Source organism: Melozone crissalis, unplaced genomic scaffold (assembly GCF_028551555.1).
Source record: "Melozone crissalis strain CALT ecotype California unplaced genomic scaffold, PUWL_Pcris_2 ptg000029l_1, whole genome shotgun sequence".
NCBI lineage: Eukaryota > Metazoa > Chordata > Aves > Passeriformes > Passerellidae > Melozone > Melozone crissalis.
Genome location: NW_026535807.1, coordinates 6,153,912 through 6,180,772, shown reverse-complemented (window position 1 = coordinate 6,180,772; position 26,861 = coordinate 6,153,912). Strand labels below are relative to the sequence as shown.

The 26,861-nt window shown below is 41.6% G+C and overlaps 1 protein-coding gene across 22 annotated transcripts in view; it reads right to left on the bottom strand.

Moving 5' to 3' along the window:
- The window catches only part of MAGI1 (membrane associated guanylate kinase, WW and PDZ domain containing 1), a 331,966-nt gene that overhangs the window by 142,548 nt on the left and 162,557 nt on the right, over positions 1 to 26,861 (bottom strand). For all 22 annotated transcript variants that reach the window (XM_054281276.1, XM_054281280.1, XM_054281281.1 and 19 more), the window contains exon 2: positions 25,849 to 25,965. In XM_054281276.1, coding sequence (XP_054137251.1) covers positions 25,849 to 25,965 — 117 coding nt within the window. The remainder of the gene's footprint in view (positions 1 to 25,848; positions 25,966 to 26,861) is intronic.

Here is a 26,861-nt window from a genome sequence, read left to right as displayed (position 1 = left end):
GACAATTTACTGCTGGAAAACTCATACCTGGAATGCATCAGGGCGGTAAAGCCAACATGCTCCCCTTGGTTCTCCACATAAAAGCCATTTTTAAGGCCACTAGAAAAATACTAAGCGCTAAATTTGCAGCTCTGTTCACTCCAAAACAAGTTTCCACAAGCTCTCCATAGCCATCCCATTTTCAGTATCTCCTGCCCAATAAAAGGCAGGTTTGAAACACCAAAAAGACACCTTTCTGCATTAAAAATTAAGTGCATGTACACCTACGTACAAATTAACTATTTTTCTTGGCAAAAGCAGAACTTTTGGCCACAGTTGTGTAACTTGCAAATGTTTTAACTGATTGGGGTCATATTTAGTTGAACATTTTTATTTGGGCTTACAAATAAATAACACAAATTTTACAGGAACTTCTAAAGATTTCCACAGCAGAAGAATTCTGAAAAGTTTGGCAACTAGTAAGCTTACCAAATAATTTCTTTGGGTTTTTTTTTAAAGTTCTGTATTATAAAAACAACAGCTTTATGATCATTTAAATCATTATCATGTGGCTGACCATAGGAATACTGAGCTGTGCATTGCAGTGCATTACCTTCCTCCAGCTGGGTGATGGACAGAGCTGTTTGCTGTTTGATGTTGCCACATCTGATATTGTAAAGAAAAAAATAAATGGTGAGCATGAACAGCTTGGCCTAACGCATTGGAAAGCAGAATTTCCCCCCAAAATGCTCTGCTTTTATTGATCTTGAGAATGAAAGCATTGACTTTCACAGCTTTTTCTTTCTCTGATTTTGATGATGCCCTCATGGTGACAATGCCTTGAGTTTATCCTTCTCATTTTGTGCACACAGGTGGGCTTTTACTGGAATTAAGGTCTGAGCATCGAGAACACTCTGTGGTGTTTTCAACAAGATACCATCCTGCACTTTGGATGTTGCTACCCAAAAAATTATATATTTGCTAATTTTCATTACATGTTTTTGAGATTTTCAATTTATTAGTCATATTCTTCAAACATTCCTGATCATTCTGGTGATCGGGAAATACATCAGCAAGGCTGAGTGCACATGGGCAGACAAATGGGACGTTATTTTCTGTCTTCCTTTTAACTTCAATATTATAGTCTTGACTCACTGTGGTATCATTTTTGCATCCCAGTTTCCAAGTAAGCCATTAGATTATCTAATATGGCTTGTTATTTAGAAAAGCCAATTTAGGTGATGATTAGCTACTGAATCTATTGTAAAAAAAAAAAACATAAAAAGCACATAGGCATGATTTAAATGTGAAGTCCCATATTGGTATTAAAGCACTCAGCTTCCATTTGACAGCAAAAAAATCAGCTACAAAAATTAGCCTTTATCTATAATTATACACATGTATTTACCAAAAAATAAATATTTTGAAAGGTATTTTCTGGGAAAACAATCTTGACACAAAACAATGAGGCATTCATATCAGCCTCTGCCTTGTTCAAAGTAGGTAAAAATGGTATTTTGAGGTAAAATTCCTAGGCAAATGGCATAGAGCACAGCTGCTTTAGAATTTGCAGGCCTCTTCTTTTGAGAGAGCTCTCACTCCTTTCATCTCAGGAAACAGCCAAACATTTGAACTTAATGGCCATGGAAATGATGTGGCCAGAAGCATCTGCACTGCTGAGAACTTGATGTTACATTGCCTAAGCAGCTCTGGGTCCCAAAGACACAAGCGGTACTCACAGCCATCCCTGGCTTTACTTAATTCTATTTTTGACCAGCCTTCCTTTTGTTTCAATTTGTTCTTCTTTCTTTTTGTACATTTCCAGTGGCACACAAAGCTCCCATGCAGCCTCAACACAGGCCTGGTTTTAGTATGACACTCCACAGTGGAACAGTCCTTTTTAATTTTAGCTTTAACAATGAAAGTCAGATTTCCAAAGCTGCATCTACCACACAATATTTTGCCAAGTGAATATATTTTTCCCCTTCCCTCTAAAGGCAGCACCATAAAAGCTGCATTTTAATAATTACATAGTGCTTTTCATCCAGAGATCCCAAAGAGCTTTAAAAAAGGAGCATATCATTACCCTCAGCTTACAATGGGAGAAAGAGAGGGATAAATCCATGCCACTATTTGCATTTTTGGGGGAGTACGAGGAGCTGTAATTAGGCATTAGGAACAAGTTCTTTGCTGAAAGGGTGGTCAGACACCGGAACAGGCTGCCTGGGGAAGTGATGGAATCACCACACCTGGAAATTGTGGGAAGGGTCTGAGCACTGACCACTGCACAGGGGACACAACTGCAAAATCAAAAATCTCCCAGAGAACAGACTGAAGGCAGCTGGGCAAAAAAACCCACTGTAAGTGTAGTGCTGCCTTTCTTCTCCTGCACTGCCACCTTTTTGAGCAAGATTAGAGATCAGCAATTAAAGCAGCCCAGCAGCAAGGGTGCAGCAGGCACCATCTACAAATAACTTGCCATGGTCATTGTTCCTGGGGGTCAGCTGCACAATGTTGAAAAGTTAGACTGATAGATTTAATATCAGGTGGCATTTAAGCTGCTGACAGCCTTTTAAACCCGCTGAGTTGGAGGATGCTGGCACTTAATTACTGAGATGGTATCAGACCTCACAGCCAGCGTGGTGTGGGATGTATGGGTTCGCAAGCAGAGCCCAACAGACCTTTTTTAATAAAACTTTAAGCTAGAGAAGCTTTGAATACAGAAACTCTTTTAATTCTACTGCTGCACATAGTTTGAGCAGTCTTTAGCTGTGTCAAAGAGCAGCACAGACCAAAGGAGCATCCACACCAGCTTCTGCAGCATTTTTCCAGAAACCAGGATTATTCCTTGCTGTTGCTTTATGTAGTATTTTCAAATGTCTCTTTTTTTTTTAACCCTCTTTTTCTTGAAATGCAGCCAACCCCCAGCAAAATATCTCCTCAGAGGGCAAAAACAATTGTGTGGATGGAGACAAACTGTGGAAGAATATGCAGAAAGTCAATCATTGCACCCAGCCATAACAAGCTCCTGTTAACAGAGCTTGTGGTAACTTAGGACAGGTCATTTTCTCAATACCCACTTTTTTATTTTATTTTTTTTCCAAGGTAGATGAGCCTGTAGCATGCAGAGATGAAGGTGGCCAGTGTCAAAGACAGAATGTTCCAGAGAATACACAGAGATCCACCAGATTGGACCAACACCTGTAGGTCCATTGCTCAGCTGTGGCCCTGACCATCAGTTCCCACCCCTCCCTGCACAAAGATGGGGTTTGGCAAACCTGACTGCCACAAATCACAGAACCAAAACTGGCAGGCCCTGAGCACCTCTGTTTGTTATTGCCTGGATGCACCCAAATAAAATCAACCAAGACAAACTGGGTGTATGAATCAAAGGAGAAAAAGCAGAAGGGTTTCACCCAGCCACACTTTCTATTTCAGTGAGGAGAGACCACAAGTTCTTGAAGTACAGTGAATAGTGTCTGCAGGAAGAAGTTCAAGTACCAAGGGGATGGTCAGCAACACAAAATAACTAGACTACAAAAATTAATAGTGCCAGGCTTATTTGGATGTGTATTTGTAAAATGCATTTAAAATAAGGAACTCCTCAGGGAAAACTATCAAAAAATGTGTAATTAGATATGAGGCCAGGAAAGACATCAAAGGAGCTTAAGATTTCTTCCACTCCACCCAAGAATATCCAAGGAATATAGTTCCAAAGCACAAGGTTTGTTCAGGTGTTGTTTGTTCACAGCTGTGTTAGTTTGGTTGCTGTAACAGCACTACAAACCTCTACGGCAAATAGAAATATTTAAAAATGTGCTGTAGACAGGTGACCAGAAGCAACCAAGTTACTATTTGCCATGCAACAGCAACAGAGCACCCCAGTACTCAAGCAGAAGCCAAGCTTCTGAACAGCAAATGTTTTAAGATTTTAAAGGAATTCCTTTCATTCTGCCTTTGCTCAGGGCAAGGAGTACAGACATGGCTCCAGTGGCTCATTGAGCCATCCCAGCCCAAGCACTTTGCTTTGCAAAGACACCCTTCTTTTCTGCCACTGTTTGTTCTGATAAACCCATTCCGTGCCAGAAGTGCTGATGTTTGGAACGCTGAAGGAGTTCAAAGAGCAAACTTGTTAAGCTCTATGAATATGGAGAAGAATTGAGTACATTTGATACACTGAAAAAGAAGAAAAGGGATCAGAGAACAGCCACCATAAAACCTCATTATGAAAGCACCCACGAGAGCCATTGGTTTGCACTATTACTATATAAAGATTTTTTGTTATAGTGGGGATATCTGAAATAGTGCTTAGTGCAGTGGGACATGCTTTAACTTTACAAAGAATGTTACAACAGGCAACTATTCAATAAGGCTGCTAAAGGATGAAGCCAGCAGGTAATTCACCAGGAGTGAGTCACTTTTAAATATTTCACTAAAAGAACACACTGAGATAATAATATCTCATTTATCAGCTTGGCTGCAAGATGCTACAGCCCTAGTATCTCTTTTACAGTGAAGCAGACCTTTTATTAGAGAAAGGTCCTTCAATTTAAAGACCTCCCCATGGTGCCAGTGGGCCATTTGCAGCTAGAGATGCAAAAAGTTCCATGTATGAAAGCAACTTTTGGGCAGCATTCAAATCTCCCCTTGCATTGAAAGTGCAAGCTTTGCATGTATTAGATACAGCAACACCTGAAAAGCCATTTCACACACACCATTATCAGCTTCTACTTTCAGAGACTCCCATTTCCATTTCCCAAACTTTAAATACTATGGGTAAAATCTCCCACAGTTGTTTTCTGACCCTCCTTAAGAGCTTCAAGGCAGGGCTTAGGGAGGAAGGTAGAACTTTGAAATTTTGGGGTGCTCCTTTGCTCCTCCCTGCCTTTTAAAAAGCACTACAACATTAAACATGAAAAAAGTACCTGCTAAAATATAGTCTCCCAAGTACAGCACTTCTGAGCTACCAAAGCTTGCAGTTCAGGTTGTTCAGACAGTTTTTGTTTCTCTTTGTTTTTGTAAGCATTTCTCAAGAACTCTTCCACATCCTGAAGTCAGACCTTCTTATTTCCTTTATAAAACCCATTTCTCACTTCACTTACAGAGCGGCAGAGAGTAACAAATGAGGCAGAGGGTTATCAGAAGGAGAAAGCAAGACTGAGCAAGAGGAAAGCTCCTATGTTACACATTATTTGACAAGACTTGCCCAGATAATGGCAAATATGATGTGCAGAAAGTTCAAGTTGTGACAGCATCCATTCCTAACCTTCAACTTCAAATTCTCCACAGGAAAATGTCTATTCATACCTCAGGCAGAGTCTGAGCTGGGGACATGCCTCATAGATGGTGCCCTAGAAGGAATGCCTCGAAACACAAGGCTGCCAACAGAAAGCTGAATTTTCCAAAAAGGCTTCCGTTGGTATAACAAGCTCCCCAGTGCAGCTAGTGGCAACTTTTCCATTTCCTCTTCTATAATTTGGAAATTCAAGTCAATCATGCTCAGCTTGTTAGACTTTGGTAGAACTGTTGTGAATCCAGCAACATTGCTTTAATTGTGTGATGATATATTATTTTAGTTAGGCTGGGGAAGCTCAATAGGTTAGCTTCTCTCCATCTCTTTTCCAGGGATTCTTTTATCCAAACACTGACACAGAAACTCTGCAGCTCAATATACTGATTGGACACCTTCATCTGTGGAGAAGAAATGGAATTTGATTCCCCATGCAATGAACTCACTGATACTGTAACCCAGAGCAGCTCAAAATCAAACTGCTCTGCCTTGGAGAAGCAAAGGGAAGATGAATAGAGGTCACTAATATTTAGTCACCAAGACCTTTATAAAAGTCAGAATGCTCAGACTGCAGTGACCCAGAAAGGCCAGTGAACTAATAAAACAATAGAATCCATGAAGTGTGAGAAAGAAGAAAATGGAAAAAAATTGAAAAGGGTCCATCCAATCAAACAATCACTAAAGGAGCTGATAAGGGGAATTAAATGCTCTGTGTTGTACCCTAATAACCCAAAGAAAATCTGAAACTTCAAATAATGAGGACAGCAGGGCTCAACCTTCACGTCTCCCAAATCACGTGTAACTAAAGATGAGTTCTTTCTAAGGGATAAGCAGCTGCTTAACAGAGTGATGATAAAACCAGCTCAAGTATTCTAGCCTCACTGTGGCTATCTAAACCCTTTCCAGCTTCCCAGTGGTTTGCCACTGTGAGAATACTTTCTGGGACATTCATCTCCTTCACAAAACATCACCTCATCAGCAGGTAATGTGTGACATCCTCCCTGACAGTCCCAGGAGTGAAGGGAAGGATTTAATGAGCACAGACTCTGAATCACTTCCTGATTAGGACTCAAACTGAGTTGACTTCATCTTCACCAGGAAAAAAAATAAATTCAAGTCTTGAAGAAGAAAAGGCAAAGTTTTAACTCATGTATCTAAATGCAGTAAACCCTTGGTTTCCCTTTAGCGTTTAGGATGACAGATTATCACATGTTAAACTATTGTTTTGTCAACACCAGGACACTTGTCCACTAACCTACATTCAATACACACTTTAAACCAGCACTGCATACTCTGCTACAGCCCATTTCCAGCTTCTGCTGTTGAAAAGAACTTGGATCCTCAGTCTAAGCCTCAGGGGATGTCTCAATCCTCAGGCTCTTGCTGTGGTCCATGCAATAATCAGGAAGAGGAGTTGTTTTTTCCCCCAGTCACATCCCCACCCTTACCAAGGGCTGCATTGTGGTGCTGAATTGTCAGCATGCCATCAAAGCAGTGACACACTGCTCATCACCAGGCAGTGCTGACAGAACTGCATTTCCAACTGCACCTTCTACATGATTATTATTCAGCTGCTGCCCATTCATTTAAATTAGAGTTAAAAAATCAACACCAGAGAGTTCTCAACAAACCTACCAAAGACTTCTAGAAAGCCTCAAAGAAGATACAAACACGGGGGGGAAAGGAGCAAATCTACTTTTTTCCCCATCATATCACAATCTCATTTACAGAGTTATTTCAGAGCTTTTACTTTTTGTGTGCCTGGCTCATACCTTCATATGCAATAACAGGCAGTGTTGTACCCTGATGAAAACAAAACACATTAAAAAATCCCCCACAAACTAAAATTTCCAATCTGCAATGGATTGAGTGTTTCCTCAGGCCAACAAAGAAGGTGGTAATACTGCAAATTCCAGGTGGGACACCACCTCTGTTTAGGCAGGCAAAGCAATAAGCTATTTTCTCTACAGTGAATGACATCCACAGCCATATTCCAGTTGCTGACAGAATGACATTATTCATCTAGCAGGGTTTTTTTCCCTACTTCAATATGGAACATTTTCAGAAAATATATATAAAAAAGTCATTTAGGCACAGCTCACTTAGGGCTGACTTGACACAAATTTATTGGGTAATTGCCTCATTGGCCTCGAACTGCTGGGTCAACTATTTTTCTTCTTGGGTTTCATTTTCTTAATGAATCCTTTGAAAATCTATTTTAGAAGGAAAAAAAATTTCAATCTCTTCCAAGGAAAAGAGTGGGTGTTCATGATATTTTACATCAACTAAATATTACATAGTTTTTGAAAAAACTTTGACTTTAGTTATCATGGACTCTCCTGTTCATGACATTTTGATGTTTGTAGTTAAAAGCAAGTGTAAGCATTTGTGTTACACACACACCAGGTACATACATGCCATGTAACCATGCCAATATAGGCCACATGGATATTAACATATTTATGCAAATATGCTAATCTGACTACCAGGAGATACAATGTCGGTCCATGGGTAAAATCAGAGGGGGTGGGGAGAATCAACCCAAGGTTAAACTATCACCCTTTCTTCCATCAGCTTTTTTCCTAAACCTGAAACATGCTCAAGTAATAATTTTGAGGTGACACTAACTGTCCCAAAGGCAAAGGGGTTTTTTTTTTCCATGAGAAAGGGATAGATTTTGCCAAGCCATCTTCCACAGATAGGTTCAGCAATAAAAAATAAAAGATCACTAGGCTAAAAATAGGAAAATCCAATAACTTTATTTTAGGGGGAAAATATTTACTTTTAGCCATCACTGCCAGCTTCATCTCTAATTAATGTGAAATTGCAATAGAAATTCTGTTCAATCTATGTGAATTTGGAAACTTGCTTTAACCATGCCTTTTTTTCCCACTTTTGTCTACAGCTGAGATTCCTGAAGACATCCTGCACAGTCTGAGCCAGTTGATGCCCCCAGATAGAGCTCAACAGACCAAGAATATTCCTCCTACGTCTCCAGGTTTTGTCTTTCAAGTAGAAGGAACTCAACTCTCCCACTAAAGGATGAGAAAAAGGAAGAGCAGCATATTTGATCTGTTATTTTCCAGCAGTCAGCTGGAATTCTACTGTATGTGGTCAAGAGGAGGGGGGACAGATTCTTACTCATGTGTGCAGAGCAGCAACAACAGCTCAGGATTAGCTGCAGACAGAAAGACCACATGGGATTAACACAGTGAACCAGTCATCATGCTTACCAGAATATTCAAGAGCAAAACATTCAGAGGATTTCAGGACAGGATTTAGCAGAACTTGACTGAAAATAGCACCACATTTTGAATAAGCTTTTCTGAACACCACAGCACCCAGCACCTTTTGGATGAAATGACTTGATGTGCATTGGTTTTAGAAGCATTTCTTGTGCAACCATGTAGAGACTTGGTGCACAGGAAAGGTGCAATGGAAAGCTGGCAGAAAGGTGTTTGTACAAAGTGCAGGGAAGAGCCTTCCCTGCAGCAAAGGAACTTTTAAACACCTGAAACTCAAGATAAATGTTGTTACTGTCAGGTGCAGAGTCAGGAACCCAACACTACTCAATCAACTTCTGCTGCTGAATTAATGGCTTTGTTGTTCCTTTTTTTTATTTTCTGCAACACTGACTGCTATGACAGCCTTACCTGTGCTAGGGCTTCTCAATAATGACAAAAGACATACTCCAAGTTTCATATTTCACATTGGATTACCTGCATTAGACGAGTGTGCTAAAAAAACCAAAAGGGTTATTGCTATTACAGCAAAACCTGGCTCTGCAACACTTCAGCAGCAGCAGCTGAAGAGCTCCTGGAAGAGCTGCCTGTGCTCCTGCTCACAAACATTACAGCAGCTTCCCTGGAGGAAGTGCAGCATCACTGCTGGATCCACACAGATCCATCATTGCTCCCATCTGACAGGACTTAGCAGAAGACAAGGATGAGTGGAAACGAGCTGGCAAAGGAGAAAACCCTCCCTGTGCTTCTGCACCTCCCAGAGCTCCCTTGCTCTCTCCACACCAGAGTTCCTCCTGCATGGGATTTCCCACATGGCAGAAGGAGCCACACAACAACAGCAACAGGTTCACAGCCCAGCCCTCTGCTGAGGCAGCCCCTGTGACAGAGCAGCCCTTTGCATACACTGCAGCCTCCCAGGCTCAGCCAGCCTTTGCATTTTCTGCTCATTTTTCCTTGGGCACTGCAGAATAGAAAATAAGCATAATTAACAACATAAAGCTCAAGCTGCTGAACCTGGTAGCTCAATTTAAAAACAAGCTCCATACATTCAGGCCATGCTAGAATAAGTCTTATGAATTGTCTGTGCAAGCGCTGCCTTAAATCTTTTTTGGCTGCCAATTCCAGCTGCTGCCCTATAAACCATTCCCACTAACAGGCACACAGACTGATACCCACAGCAAGGACAGCAAATAGATCACAGTGATAATGCTGTTGATGTTATATGATACAGAACCTAACCCAGCACACCCCACCAGTGCCAGGACAGTGCTCTCCAAGTGCCCCTGGCACCCCCAAACAGTCACTCCCACAGCTGGCCAGCCTCTAACAGCCCTTATTTATCTGCAGCCTTGGCCAGTCTTTGAGCAGACACATGAGCTTGTCCATATTATACACTTAGTTTATTTTTCATCACCTTTTTTGGCAATTTACACAGCAACAAATGATCAAAGGTGCTCAATGATCCTGGTTCATGGTCAGCTTGGCCATTCATCCACAGAAAAGGGATACACAGAAAGGCAGCTGCAATATGTGAGGCTGTTGCAGCCCCTGGTCATTCTTTACCTGAACTGTGGGCAAAACAAGCTGATCACCCTTCGTCACTATTAACCCATGGATATGTAAAAATTAATAAGCAAAATAATTCAAGCCTTGCTTGCAAATTCCTCTGAAACTCACAGCAAAAAAAAAAGCAAATCCTTCCCAGTGTAACAGCAGGCACAGATCACCAGCTAAGTTAGCTCTAAAGGCAAATATTCCATTTTCACTGAGAGATGCAGTGGGCCATAATATGAATAGGGAACAAAGACCCCTTTCATTCTGCTGACAAATACAGTATAGCATGTCACAAATCACAAGGGGAGCAGACAACACAATGACAGCAATTAAATGGGTGTATTTTTATTAAGAAATACATACAATAATGACTGACTGTGTACACTCTCCCCCTCCCCAACCCTTCAAGGATTAAAAGCCATGGCAAACATGGCTGTAAGTGTTTAGGGATGTTACTTCAGTTAGACAGAAAACTCTCAGAAAGGAAGGGTCCATCCAGCCAGTGCAGCAGGATGCACACAGAAGCAGACATAGATGTTTTGTTTGGCTTTATGCATGTTGTACACCTTGTTTATTGCCATTCACACAGCTTCCCCAACTCATCCCCAATCGATGGATTTCTGGAGAAGCTCAAAAAATATCCCTCCCTCAACCACTTTTTAACTCTTTCATTGCTGAATTCCAACCGAGACACCATTCCTGCCTCCCCCTTGCTGACCCAGACTGCTCTCGGGGGATTCACACTTGCTGAGTTTGGGGGAATATTCGCAGAAAAAAGGACCCTGCCGTGCCTTTGAGCTGTGAGCAGCCCCTCTGAGCCCGGCACCCATCGGGGCACGGACCCCGGGCCGTTCTCGCTCCCGCTCCGCCCGGAGCCAGCGCTCCCAGCCGGGCTCAGCGCATCCCTGCCGGGGCTCTCCTTCCTGCCCCCTCCCCGCCCGAGGACAATGCGGGGACAGACACTGAGCAGCACCTGCTCTATCGCATTAACATGCACGGGGATGTAGGGATGGTTTTTCCCATCCAAGCACTAAGCCCGCATTGTTCGGGGCGATCCATCAGTGGATGGCTGCTCCCCCCCTCTCCCCAGCGCCGGCCCCACAAGCCCCCTTCTGACATGTCCCCTTGTCTCCGGCAGCCCGGGCTGACGAGCGCGTTTAGGAATGCACTTCATTAAATCGGAGCTGCCCCATTCCAACCTGCAATGCGGAGGCAGCACAAAGCCCGCGCCACGCTTCCTCCCGCATTTCCCTCAAAAGCCCCATTGTTCGGCAGGCATCTGCTCCCGAGCTCAGCCCATTCGTGCCCATTGACCCCGCTTCTCGCAGCACACCCGCTCGCCAACGGGCCCCACGTAAAGCCTGCTTGATGAATTAAAAAGCAGCACTAGCCATCTGTCCATCTGTCCTCCCGGGCTGGGCTCGGGCCGCCAGCCCCGCAGCCTCCCTCGCATCCCGACCTGCGGCTCGGCGAACGCGCACCCAGCCCCGCACCATCGCTGCCTTTCATCCCTCCCTTAGCAGCGAGGAAACAGGGGAGGGGAGGAAAAGGGACAGAGAATACAACGGAACATTCTCACTTGCCTGAGTCCTTCGAAATTCAAGCACAAATACAAGATTAATCCTTCCTTTGTGAGGTCTTGTCTTTAAGTCGTGGTATGTAATGATCCTCAGCACTGCAGCAGAGGGGAATAAAAAATGCAGGGATCATAAGCAGGGGGAGGACAGGGCTTACTTACATCAGGGTTTCTGCCACATGACAATGGGTTTGAGAGGGAAGAATAAGCTGGCAGCAGCAGCTGACAGTGCAAAAGGGAGAATGCAGAAGCCTGCCTTTTATATTATTGGTGACATTTCTAACACATGACAACAATTTCCATCTGTATTTAAGCTGCGAGTGTGAGGAAAAGAGCATTACATCACGACTCCTCTATTCCTAGGGGCTGTGGAATATGTAGGCCAGAGGGATTAAAAAGCACCTGTGTATACTGGAGATCTGAAATACCACAAGGCAGATCTCCTCCCCTCACTTCTTTCTTCCTCACCCTTTTTTTTTTCCTCTATCACCTGCATTGAGTTCCTGTTTGAAAATATGCCCAGGGAAGTGCAAAATGGTATTGTCCTAGTTAGCAAGGCTCAAGCATGGGGGAACGATGCAAATATGTGTTCCTGGCTCTGTCTCTCTCTCTGCAGGAGATACAGCACTCATTTTTGCAAGCAATTGGACAGAATACAGAGCATCTTCCTGTTTTCTGCCGTGCTCATCCCAAGGGCTTCGAGTTTCCCTTAAAGTACCAACTTTCATCTTCCTTTTAAATCTGCAGGGAATTTCAGTGACAGCAGCAACAATGATTTCCCCACCCCCCCCCCCCCCCCCCTTTCTTTTACAGCCAACACATGCCTGTATCTTTTAAAAAGTAAACATCCAGAAAAGGGCAAAGATATTTTGAAAGAAACACTTGACTGCTTCAGAGCCAGCAGGTGTCCGTCTTGGACGCTTTCCACATATCTCACAGGACGTGATAGCTCAGAAGCAGCTTGGAAACCCTGAGGGACTCCAGCCCTGCAAGGAAAGCTGCTCCCCTGCAGCTCCAGGGATGCTGCAGCTGCAGGGAGGCAGGCAGGGAATGGGAATGCCCAGGATGGCACTGCAGGGTGGGCACAGGGCACTGCAGGGACACTCCTGCCACTGCTCCCATGGCCCTGGGGGTGCAGCACCAGTTCTGCTCCTGGAACAAGCAGAATTTGGATCCACACCAGCCCAGAGGCATCGCTGGCAGAGCTGCTCTGTCCAGCTGTGGGCACAGGACACAGCTCACAGGTTCACAGCACCCGTGTGGAAAGGCCAGGAAAAAGAAAACATCTTCTCCCACCCAAACCCAGCAGCAAACACAGACGCTGCTCTTGCTGATGTACTCAAAAGTGCTTGAACTAGGTAAGGGCAAAACATCACTGAGCCAGCAACCCTTGCATTACCTTCATAGGAGACATGGCCACGCACTAACAGGAGATTGGACTGCTTATAAACAGTCTTAAATTTATCTGACATCAGTATTTTCATGAAAACACCAGCTGGGTCAAGGTGCTGGCCCATTATATGTCTCTTGTTTAAAAAAACCCACAAAAATTCTTTGCTTAAGATCACCTTCCTGATCTTTCAACACTGGCCTCTTGGAGCCATAGACTGTTTTTGGGTATATGTCTGGTCAACTCAAAGCTGCTGTGGGAACTCCAAAGCCTTTGATAATGTTGGGTTTAGAATATTGCACTCAGTAAATTTGGAAGACTGCAATATGAAAATAAATTACTCTGAATTCCTTGTCCACAAAATAAAAAAAATCTGCAGGAGCCACACTGAAACTCTCTCAACCACATGAAACTTCAATGAGGCAGTACCTACATGGAACATTCCAGAAAAAAAGCCTCTTTATTAAAAAAAGAAATGGAGCATTTTACTTTAGATTTATTCAGAGATGCAGCTCTCCAGTCATTTATGGAAACTCGTTCATAAGATTTAGAAGAGGGGAAAACGGAAACAATGAAATGACTTATTTTTAATCTGGGGTTTAAAGGCTTTTTTTTTTTTCTTCAAAAAAAAAAAAAAAAAAAAAAAAAGAGTCCCACACACAAAGAAAGAAATTCAATGCAAGCCTCTGTTTCTGTATCATGAAAGCCCATTCCAGTACCAGAGTAATCAATTTCTCAGAGCTTGTGTGGTCTGCAGCAAAAGCCAAAGAAGGTATTTGAGTTTATACAGCCTTCAGCATTTTGATGGCTTGGTTTTGAAATACGACATGTTTAAATTTTATATCTTTTTTTTACAGTTAGTTATGTCTTAAGAAAATGGTTGCTCTTGGTAGAAAAAACAGAAGGAAAGGAGAATAAATGAAATTCAACCTGTTTTTGAGCTGTTTGCCCATTCTAAAATCAGAGTAGTTCAAAGTTGCACCATGAAAAACTATTACAGTTGTAATTACAGCTCTCATCATTATATTATACCCAGTCTTAATTTAGCATCAAACACTTTGGCTCACATGAACAGAAAAGAATTACTAAATAAAAGTGGTGCTTCAACAGCAAGAGCTTATTACCAGATAAGCATCCACAGAAATTTACAGGAACAGCAAAGCAAATACTTTGTCAGATGTAAGAACTCTCCACCTTTTCTAGAGCTGAATGTCATAAGCAAATCACAAATCACTTCAGGATGGGGAAAGGAGCCTTTGTCCTTACAGTAACCCCAGCTTCCCACCATGAAAGAAGGCCATCTTGAGACAAGATTTTACAGCTGGGATTTAGCTCACAGGGTGGAAAAAGTGTGAGATAGAGCACTCTTGTAGGTAGGAACAAACCTCTGCAACAGAGTTCTCATTCTTTCATCAGTACATTTTGGATCCAATTCACTTACCATGTGGGAACAGCAAATGGGGAACAAACTGTGAATTCAAATAACTGTAAACTCAGCAAGATGTGGAAATAAAACACAGATGGTGCACTTCAGATTAAGGGTCAGCATTTCAGCGTCACTTTCCACTTTTACATTGTGATAGGTGATGTATAACAACCACCTTCTCCCCGAGACAACACTCTGATCAAACCATGACTCACTTAGGAAAACAAGAGGCTCCTTGGAAGCCTCCTGGCACTCGAGAGGAGCTAAGGTTACCTGGTTAAGCTGCGGGTTTGCTGCTGGAGGATTAATGTTCAGGAGTGGAAATTGTCTCCACCAGACAGACACGGCTGAACAAAGGTTCCTTCAGCATTTCCATCTCCCTGCTGGCTGCAGCAGGGCTGCTCTGCCTGGCTGTGCCCAGTGCCCGCATGGTCCCCTCTTCACCACCCCCTTGCCAGCAAGAGCTTGCAGAGGTTGCTCTGACACCTGTTTGCAAAAGCCAGTGTGAGAAACAACTGCTCACTTTGAAAATTGAAAAAGGTTTATTAAACCTTGACAAAAACACAAAAAAGGACTACATAAGGGAAAATTTGCAGTGTTGGGAACTGCCCCTCGTGGATACCACATGGCCAGGTCATCTTCAAGCTGGATGCTCAGTCTTTTATACCCCTGGGGGCTGCATCAGCCAGTCCTGACCCCTCCAAAGTCTGTCAGTCACTTTGCCATTTATAGATAGAAATTGCTTTCTTGTAACTGGATTGGGAGTCAGCTGTTGCCATGCCTCACCCCCTAAGCACCCCCAAGCTTTTCCATTCCCAGCTGCCCCATGCCAGGGACACATGTGCAGCTTCTTTGTACCTGTCCTGGACAGCCCAGGCTGTCTGATGGCAACAATACAGGGGGGAAAGGGAACTGTGGGGAGAGCAGAGAACATCTAAACTACAATAACATAACTGTACATCACTAAAGCTTTTCTTTAAATTCACCCAATAGTCATCCCTTAATCGTGAGAGCCAATCATCTCATTATCCATCTATAACACCAAGAACACAACCCACTGCTGCCAAAATTCCCCAGTACCAGCCCTTACAAAGTGCTCAGTCCTAAAACATCTCTGCAGGCTCCATCCTGCTTGCCTGAACACTGGGTTAATTTCATTCTCTCAGACCCATTTGGTCCAAAATCTGAGGAATGGAATTTAGGATGACTTTATTCTAGCTATGAAGTGTTAGTTGCATGCCCAGGGCCTTCTAGAAAAGGTTTGCCTGCCTGTAAGCACAAGTTCAAAGGAGAAATAAAGGAGTAAGTACAGATTAAATGACAGAAGAGCTGTAAATCTATAGGAGCTTGAAATGCCAGATAGAGAGGAGCAGGAGTGATTGTAAGGTGATTATTACCTTCAAAATATGCCGGAGGTTGTTTATCAGATCAGAGTTAATGAGGGAGAAATCTAATAGAACTATAATATTAAATTTACCACTTTAATGGTATCATCAATGTTCTATAATGTGGGCAATTTACTGAATGTCTGTCAGTGTGATTCTCCAGTGTGGTTAGTTACACAGGAGCAGCACTACTGCATCTCATCAGCTTCTCTCTTCCAGAAAACACCGAGAATTTCGCAGAGGATTGCTAAGTGAGATGGCAATCTAGATCTTTAAAATTATGGAAATGCAAATATGGGAAAGGTGTTTATGAACATGATGGGATGTTCACATTCCTGGAAGAACTGGGTCCAGCTCTGCCCCGCTGTTGAGTGCAGCCTTCCTACTTGTGCACATACAGTGTCCTGCTGGGTTTTCCATGATTTTCTTTCACATCTAGCAACAGTTGCTGCTCTCCTGAAAACCTTCCATATCTGGATTTAGGAAAATTGCTAATAACCTCATTATTCAAGCACATTTTCAGCTCTCCTGTGTGATCCCCCTCCGAACAAAAGAAAACACTAAAAAACTCACACCCTAGAAAAACATGAACAGAGATGGGCACATAAATCAACACTTATATGAATAAAGTCAAAATACCTCGTCTCAAGGTTTTGATTACTAATTCAAAAGCCCTGTGAACAGTAGGAGATGGTAATGCTGTGTTTATTAATAGCTATCTCCTCATGTATTCAAGGAAGAGTTCATGAAAAGCAGCAGCAGCAGCTTCTTAATGTGGAGCTCCTCCTTCCCTGAGCATCTGCTCCAGCCCCTCTGTTCTGAGCTTTGCCAGTTCCAATCCCTAATACAGCAAAGATCACCTGCACATTTTTAGTATATGACAAATGTCCCATTAAATAACTTTAAATTTTGGTACTTGAATTGCCATGGTGGTCTTAGGTAAAAAACAAAGTATCATCAATGTCTCTAATAAGCCTTTTCATACCTTTCACCAACATCAACCTCTGTTTACTGTTTTCTCCCCTGGTAAGTGGAGTGTTAAAACTGAAGTTCAATGAAAAAGCGCAGGTAGAGAATGAATGATGAAGTATGAAGTACAATTCAAGAGCAGATGATACTACCAAAGGTCTTTGATGAGGTTTTCCTCCTTATTCAGCTGAAAAAGACCATGCAAGAAGAAGTGCCAGATCACTATTCACCTGATTACTCTGTGATACGCACCTCATTTTGAAGATACATTAGCCTTTTAAAGAGCCATTTATTAAGCATTTCCATTTAAATAAAAATTTTCACAATCCTCAGTGAAACAGATGTATTCCCTCTTAAATCACTAATTAAGAGCAGCCTGGGACATTAACAAAGCCCTTTAAAAGGAATTCAGAGAGCTAGTGTCCCCCCTTAAATAAATCTGTTCTGGCAATGACCCAGGAATCTTGACTTCATAACTCACAGCTCTAATTATTCAAGAGAACATCATAAAAAAAGGATACATCTAGACTGTTAAGACTAATAAGAAAGATTTATTTTTCCTTCAATAGGGGCAGAAATACAAATATTTGTTCTATTTTTTCTACCCTCTTATTCACTTGGGGTGGGGGAAGGAAATCAGTGAATTTACAGAGTTATTCCCAGTAAAGGTACTGGATATGACTTTCCCCAAAGAAAACCAGCTAGCAGAATCTAAACAGCTTTATAAATTATTCCATGGCTAATCACCTCTCTGCTGAAATAAAGACAAAAAGGATTTAGAGGACAAATACAGCATGCCTGATGTGAGGAAGCATGTAATGGTAAAGAAAGGAGAGCTGTTTGAAGATGAGATGTGACAACTCCTCATGCCCATCAAACCATCAGGAGCTGGCATCTGCCACTGCCCCCCTGGGCTCAGGGACTGTCACGGGAGCAGGGCTGGGAATCACACAGCAAACTCCTCCTCTGGGATCATACTGGGCCAGAGGAATCTCCAATCAATGTGATTTTACAGGTGTTCCTCTTTAAACTCTGACATCTTTGATGGAAAACACAGGAGTTCTGTGATGGTGAAACCACCAGCACAGCCAAGCACAAACATACCTACACAGTGATGGGCGCTTTCTGCAGGGAGTTAATCATGAAATATCAAATGTGAAGCCCAAATACAAATGTGAGTGGAAAAGCAGGTTAGAGAACAGCTACACATTTAATTTTACCTCACTTTAAAACAATCCTTTTGCTTGGAGCACTCATTCCCTTGCTTTGCAGCATAATCAATACACTGAAACCCTTGAACAGATGCATGGTGATAGCTGAAAAGAAATCAAACTGCCAAGATATCTAAAGCTGTGCCACTGCAGCCATCACCAAAGATCTAATCAGGACATCATATGATAAACTATGGCAGGACAGAGGCAGTTTTGAAGTAAATAATGTGGGAAAATTCATCTCCACCCCTTCAACCCCCAAACAGCAGTACCTGCTCCCAGGTCTGATTCACTCTACTCTCCCAGAGATCTTGGAAGGCTTTATGTTCTAAAACAAATGCACAGACATTGTTTGCACTGCACCTAAATATCCACTGGCAGCTGCTTTGCCAGAGCACAAAGCAACTGCAATGAAAAACCTGCAAAATTAAGTACACTGGGGAGCAACAAAGAAAACAAAGGAAAGTGGCCCTGTAATCTCTTCCCACAGTCCTTACCCAAATCTCCTTTGGCAAGTGCCATGGGAGAGCATCTCAGGCTGAGCTCCTCTGCTTTGTGCTGTTCTCTGGTGCCTCATGCAATTCCAACTGGGTGTACAGTGAAACACAAAAAAGCTATTCCTCACAAATGGGGAAGCAGATGGAGCAATATTTGCCATCATAAGTGCTTTTATTTCCAAAATTAAATAACAAAACAAACAAACCCACCCCCAAACAATGGTTTGACTGGCACAAAATTTGCTATTGATCTGAAAGGACAGACCAGATGGGAGAAAGGTCCTGAAGTCTTCTAGATTAAACAAAAATGATTGTCTATAGAAAGGAACTAAACTACAGAAATATTGGCTCTGTTGCTCAAAACAGGGTATTTTTCTCTCTTTTAAAAGTGAAAACACATCTGGTTCACTAATTAGTGAATTAATTATATCCTTGAAAACTGCAGGGGACAGTGCTGCAATTTGGCACTCTCTGGAACACAGGTATAAGGATTTTCTAAAGTCAGTGATTGTACTCAGGATACAGTCCCAGCTGAAAACAGGAAAAATCAAATGGGTATACACTAGCTGGCACAGAAATATACCTCATATTATACAGAGTTAGATTAACTCACAAGCAAACATTCTTAAGAAAAATTATTTTTACATACTGCTGGTATCCATATGCTGCAACCAAGTGATAATGGCACTATTTTAAAAGCAATTAAAACTTTTTTCCTAACATAAATCTTGTAAAAAATTAATTATTTTTATGTGATAGAAAAAAGTCTGCTGCTCCTCACCTTATCAGTGTGGGCCTTCAAATGAATATTTCATGGCCCCTGCAACTATTCCTCATTACAAAAGCAGAATTACACCTCTAGGAAGGCAACTGCAACAAAAGGTCCTTGGATAATAAATACAGCTGCAGGTCTGGAAAGCTTTTGAGAATTCAAAAACATTTGTGTACATAAACTGATGATTTATTGCCTGGGAAGAAAACTAATGTGCACTGTCTGTGATTCTGTTTATCATTAATAAAAATTAGTAACTAAAAATAACTTTGAAATTGTAACTGAAATATCCACACATGTAAAAACACATTCATTTGTAACATAAAGGTCTTTGTGCTTCACTTCAGCAATTTTTCCCAGTATACTGATACACTTTGATGCTCTCTAGTCTAATGAAAATAACCCTCTGTGAGCTGGTTTGCATATCCCTTTTATCAATTCATTCTGAAGCTCAGAAATACTTATGGGGGAACCAGAGCTATAGGACTTTAAAAACTATCCTGGGAAATCACCTGAGTCTGCACATTTGACAGGAGTTTCATCACACCCCAGCCCATTTAGTCCCTCCAGTCCTCCATACCTGCAGATGATGGTAGTTATGCACAGAACTGCTTATAAACTGCCCTTTGGAAGCTCAATTACCCATGAAAATCTTCAATTTGGAGAATAAGCTTCAATGTGCAGTCTACAATCACTTACTAAAGTTTGTCCTATCAAAACTGTGAAGTTCTGTTGTTCAATATTATTGCTTTTGCCTTGAAAGGAGACTTCTCCTTTGCACCAGGAGATCACCTGGAACAGAGAAAGTTATTCTCAAACTTCCCTGTGAAATGTGAGAGCTCAGGCCAGCCAGCTGCCTGAGTGTTCTTGGCTTTTTCTGATCCTCCTCACAGGTCACTCAACACTTACAACTATTGATTTTTATCCATTTTGCTCCATGTTCCTCTCTAAAACCAAGCACAGCAGCTGGAGCTACTGTGCTGTAATTGAGGACAGGAACAGATCAAACTCTGGGAAGGTGAGAGAACAGACAGCAGGAATGGAAGTGGTAAATCTCTAACATTCAGATCTCCAGTCAGTTAATCCCAGGACATGTACTTGTTTTGGGGAAGTCAATCAACTGTTGAATGATGAACTTCTGACATTTTAAAAGCCAATTTTGTGAAGAGAAGGGGAAAAATAAAAAGAAGAATGCCATACAGTGTCTAGTCTGACTTAACTCTAGGCTAGCCACTGTTGCCTTTTCATCTACCATCAAAAAGACCTTGCACCTTCCACAGCTTTGCTTCTGAAGACTGCAGCCTGGCAAGGAAAGGAATTGCACAGGACTGAAATTAGTGGGGATTAGCTATTATTTCAGTCAGTCTGCACCAGGTATTCTGCTTTGGCAAGTACAGGTACAGACATCAGACCCACCACAGCTGCCCCTGCATGTCACACAGGACTGAAACAAGCGGAGAATCAAGTAAATGGAAAAAAACCCAAAATCAAACAACATGCTGAGATAAGCTTTTATGGAAGTATCATCTTTCTGATTCCTCATGATGCACTCTGAAAAGAAAACAGCTGCCAGGTTGTTGAGTATAGGACAAATAGCCAGTACAGAATGTTTATAATAAACAGATACCCTCTGCCATAATTTCAAAAAGAGGAAGACAATCCTGGGTGTTCAGCCTTCTGTGAGCAGTGGTTGGGGCAGGCTGCTGCTTTAGTACCTTAAAGTGAGTTGCTATCACATATCTTTCTCAATAAACATTATTGCATAGATATCCCCAGCAGGGCTGTTTGGAAACACCTATTTAATGGATATCCTCTTACATGAGCTTCCAACTAATCACAAATTCCACTGGGTAAATCTTCACATACAGCAATCCTTTTTGGGAAAGTCCTTCTCCTAGAAACACCCTCTGAAACCTAAGGCACCACACTGCAGCACTGACCTCCAGCCTCCCCCAAATCTGTGAGCACAGATGGACTCAATGTGGCACAGGGTGCCCCAGCAAGATGCCTCACACAGTTGATAAACCTTCCCTCTCGATCCCAAGTGTTTGGGCGGGCAAAACTGAGCTGGAGTAAGTGAAATCCACTCTGAAAGTAAGGTGTGGACCAGGTCTTTGCATCAGTCAAAGCACCTCTGGAAGAGGCATGGCCAAGGGGTAATTGTGGAATTGCTGCCATCTCACAGTATCACAATATAGCTCAATCTCAATGGAGCCATTAACTACCCCAAAACAAAACATTATTTCTGATCCCCTTCACGAGGCACATCAAAAAACAGGAAAAATGTGGTACTTCCAAACAAAAGAAGGAAAAGGGATAGTTAGAGACTGGACCAATATAATACTAATCTGGATGATGTATTGATGGACTTTTGTCTAGTTTTGATGATGGAAACTACATGCCAGGAATGAAAACTGCAACTCATCTGAACATCTATGAGAATAACTTTGCTCAAGTTCTAAAATCCTGATTTTTCTTAAGCAAAAGACAAAAATATTCCACAGTAAAGGCTTGGGTGAAGTTTACAATGAAATTAAAGCCTCAGGAAGAAAGTCAAGGAAGTAACAGCCCAGTGGTGGTTCATGTGAAGTAAAAGCTGAACTACACAAACTCTTCCAAAGATCTGTTCATTGTAGCATGGCTTTATAACCACTTATACACCACCCAAATATATTAATAGGTGCCCTGCCTCTCTTCCTTACTGTCTCTTGGTCCTAGCTCATGCTGCTGCTCAAGTTGCAAACTCAGAGAATGCCTTGGCTCTGTAAATAAACCCGTGGGTTTGGTGTGATAGGAACACCAGAGCACTTGAGACTCACAACAACCAAACTTGGAGGCCACCTGGAATCCTGTCACAGCTGTTGTTTACTACAGAGCATTGCAGGAAGAAATCAGCTCAGTGGGGAGCTGGGAGCTGAGGGGATGAGGACTCGGGGGAAGCGTGCTGGAGGGGCAGATGGCACTGGGGAGCAGGGGAAGAATTCAGTTTGCAGAAATGTCTGTGTGGTTTGCCAAGTTATTTCAACAATACTTCACCTGTGGATCCATTTCAAGGTCTCATTTGTTTATGATGGTCCACACATTTAGGGATCAAACCCTCTGATCTCTCAGAAAACCATCCTGTATCACCCATACAGGCAAATGCTCATATCTGGGAGCTGACATCATCCCACTCATCCTCAAGGGTTCACCAGAAAATAAATCAAACTCTTAACCAACTCTCCTAAAGAAAAAAATCTAAATGATGCTTAATCAGCATGTCATTACAAAATAATGAGGTTGAGCCCAACATCTTGCATCTTCCCTCCCTTCTGCCTGACCTCTGTCTTCTACAAAAGCTGTCACAACTTCACACCATGGGCACAGGGCTTTGTGGGAAACAGAAACATTCTGGGTTTTCTCACCACCTGCACCAAACCAATCAGGGCTGAATCACAAGCTATTCTCACCAGAATTTCTGGACAATAACTGGTTAACAGCACCTTATTCCATTTTGCATTTACTAATTATCACTTCATTTAGCCCTTATATTAGTGCAATAAAAAGCAGCTGTCAGGCCAAGCATGCTCAGTCCAAGTGACCTTGTGTTCTTGTTTGTGTTTACCACATAAGCATCAGGGAATTCCATTTTCAAAATACAAGGCTTCATAATCCATTAGCACTAGAGACTGGTCCAGGGCTCTGGATTTACTGGTCACGTGTACCAAGGAATAAAAATATGAGCATACAGCCAGATTAATCTCCAGACCTGTAAAGCATCCCAACCACCATGCAGCAGTCTCATTCCAAGCCACACAGGAATATTAGCATCATTCTTAAAAGCTACCATTAATGCCATTCCCACAGTAAATGAAGCAAAAATTAAATGCTACCTGCCCAACAATTTAGAAAGTGTGGAGACACACAATAACTAACACCACTTCTCAGGTTTTCCACTTGTTTCATAAGTGAAACATAAGTACTGATGCTCTTATAATACAACAACAACCCACATCTCCCCCAGCTATTTTGAAAAGGCAGGAATCACTTTCACTGCTCTTAATTTTAAATCAAAAGCAAGACCAAGCAGCTTAGCTCACCATCAAGTTCAATAAATCAGATAAAGGAATCAATGGAAAGCATTTCAAAATGTAACCTTGGTAACGTGCAAAATGTTTCCCCAGAACTCACACTCATTTGCTTTATTTGCTGTTTTAGGAAATGAAATATCACACATAGGCAGAAGGGCATTAGTATCACAACACTGCATCTCCCAAGCCTAGCACTGCACGTGCTCTCCTGCAAGGCACTTTTTGCAGTATGCCCTAAAAATCTGCAGCCTGCCAAGTTAGGTGATTGAAAAATAATCATATTTCACGTTGACAGAATGGCAAATGGAAGTGTTCAATAGTAAACAGTAATCCATATTTATTCTTTATGTCCTTTTATGTTGTTTAAACATAATTTGTTTCGTGCTTTTCACTGATAAAATGAGCATAAACTCCATGGTGTTATAACAGCATCTGCCATTTGAAGAATCAACATTTGTCAGTGTTACCACTCAATTTTAACTGGTCTTACACAGCCCTCCTGCATGCAACACTTAGACTGAAAATGACTGCTACTGTGTGTACCACTATGTGATATTTGTTGGCAAATACTGATTTTTGAATTGCAGCATAATTATTCAATATTTATATAAGTCTACCAGGATAAACAATCTCTGATTCACAACGAGACAGAAATCCTCAAATTATTTTGCTGCTTATCTCAGTATCTATAACTAAGATGTTTACTTATTCCAACCTGATCTAAAGGGCATATCATTATTTCCACAGCTCAGCCAAATTAAGGAAAAAAAGCTCTTCCTTAGAAGAGTGTCCCCTGCCACGTGGAGAATGTCAAACTGAGGTGCAACAGAGTATGATCACTCTCCACTCTTTGTATGTCTTCCCAAAATGCCAAGGACAATATCATTTTAGTAATTATTCTGACCTTCTAAGGACCACCATGCTTCAGAGTTCTTAGTTTTTCTTCTGCTTTTTTTTTTTTCTTTTGTCTTTTTTTCAATTGGTTTGGGGTTTTTTGTTTTGTTTTGGTTTGCTTGTTTGGGGTTTTTGGTCTGGTTTTTTGTTTGAGGTTTTGTTGTTGTGTATTGGGTGGGGGGTTTTTTTTGTTTGGTTTTTTTGAGTGAAAATAAGCATTTCTTTCTCAGCTTTGCTAACTCCTGTTCCTTATCTCCTACATGAATCAAGGATGACCTTCCAACAGTGGCAGATGCCTTCAACAATGGCACCCAGCCATAAAATGCTGTTCAATTCTACAAGTTAAACAAGCATCTGAAATAAAATTCTGCTCGGGAAATAAAAATAGAAGCCTCTTTTATATTCATAGGTTTTAAACCAATAAGCAACATTCACCATTCTGATATTAATATAGACTCTTTCTAAGCCAAGCAATCACTTCATGGCAGTTTTTTTTAGGGCTTTTCTCCAAAGCAGGCATCACAAGGCTTGCACCACACCATCAACTGCTCCAAAAAGGTAATCAAAAAAGCCTCATTCAGAGATGAATCATTTTCCTTTTCAACCCTATCTGCTGTCACACACGGAAGCCTGCCCAAACTGCAAACAGTCTCCCCCACAGGAAGGCTGCCCCAAAAATGAAGATGGAATTCTACCATCAGTTGGGGACTCTGTACAAATCATTAACAGGATGGCACTGCTAGGAACATGCCTTGAGCTGTTTTATTTTCCAGCATCAGTCTCATTACATGGTTATGACAATGGGAAGATGCCAGCAGCTCACATCCCAGGCAGCAGACCAAGAATTTAATGTTACAACTCACTTTATAAGTTTTCTGACCAATCCCACAAAGCAAAAGCACACTGACAGTAGTTCTATCCAATCACTACAAGCACAGGTACCTTTGGTTAAACAATGCTTGCTTATTTCAAATACCTGCTTGTAAGCCTTAAAACACAAGGCACAGAGCTCCATTATTAAGCTTGAAACTTCCTAACATCTCACTAGATAAACTTTTCTGCAGCTAAGGGAGATATCCTAGACAGGCGTTAATACACAGACCATTGTTCTATTTGTCGTTACTTTTCTACTTCTTACATAATTTTTCTGCTGACCTATCTCATGGCTACTGCTTAGCTCTAATCACATTTCTGCTGTCTCTGAGGCCTGCCTTTTACAGCTTTCCCAAAACCCTCTGATTTTAAAGATTCCCACAATATTCTGCCCCAGGGAGTGCAGCGGGGCAAGGTTTGTCACTTACTGTTGCTACAGAACACAAAATAACACAACGAGCACACACAGCTCTCCCAAGGTAAAAAGAGCACTTCTTATTTCTGATTCCAACATTTATAAATTTCCAAAAGTGACTGTGGATTGGAGGGTGACAGTGCCACCTCTCCAATGACACTGGACAAACCAACAGTCCATCAGATTTCTCCTCATCCATAAAAGAATGCAAACCAAGAAGTTCTTTACATAAAGTATGTGAGAAAGTTCTTTACAAGAATGCAAACATCATAGAAAAACTTAAAAAAACCAGGATGACAACTTACAAGGCACAGCGTGGCGATAAAGGTTGTCCCGGATGGTCTGCTGCAGGTCGTGGTCTGGTGACCCCTTCTGAAACCTCTGGTTGAGATAATGCCTCAGATCCTTGGTCAGTCTGCCCCCTGCAAGGGAAAAAAAAATCTATTATTTATTTATTTCTAAATGCAACAGCCATTTATTCACTTTTAAATGCACACAGTTACCATTTCCAATTGAGGAAAATGGTAGATTTCCATTCAGAGCCCCCTAAATTATGGCACGCTGACTTTATGAGCAGAGGCTCATCTTCCTCTACAAATGGCTAATTACCAAAAATAACTTGCTGTAAACAAGAGGTCTCTCTTGTCTCATAATGCCACATTCTTCCTGTGGTGTTAAACAGATCATCATTCCTGTTTATCACTTATTTGTCTGAGCAAATGGAGACAGACAGATGACAAGAAAAAGAAGAGAAATAATAAAGGTATTGCTTTTGCAAGTGTCTGGAGGGTGAGAGGGGTGGAGAGACAGAAGGCAAAAGCTGCTCCAATTGGAGCTATTAATAAAGCTCAACATGGCAAAAAAATCAAACAAGTGCTATACTTTCCACTGGTATCCATCCTACACACAGCAGAAATTACAAAAGTATTGATTTAATGAGTTAAGAGCACCCAAAGTCCTTAAAAACAAAAAAAAACAATATCCAATGCTTTTCGCCTAAATCTGTTTATTTGCCTGTTCAGGTTTGAACACTTTCTGAAGTGTGAAAGATGATAAATGAGTTGAAAACAAAACAAAAGTAAAAAAAGAACATACAAAAAAAAAAAAAAAAAAAAAAAGAAATGTAGCTGTTAATGAACATTGCCAGTTGTTGAATACCAAACCTTTTTTTGTAACAGAACATATGAACTACAGAAACCTAATGAAGTCTTTTCCCAAAAATATTTCCAAGTTTGGAATAACACTGACATTAATTTGACTGAAGAGCAAAAACAGGGATTGAAACCCTTCTGTTCTAAAATGAAAAGGAAAAAAACCA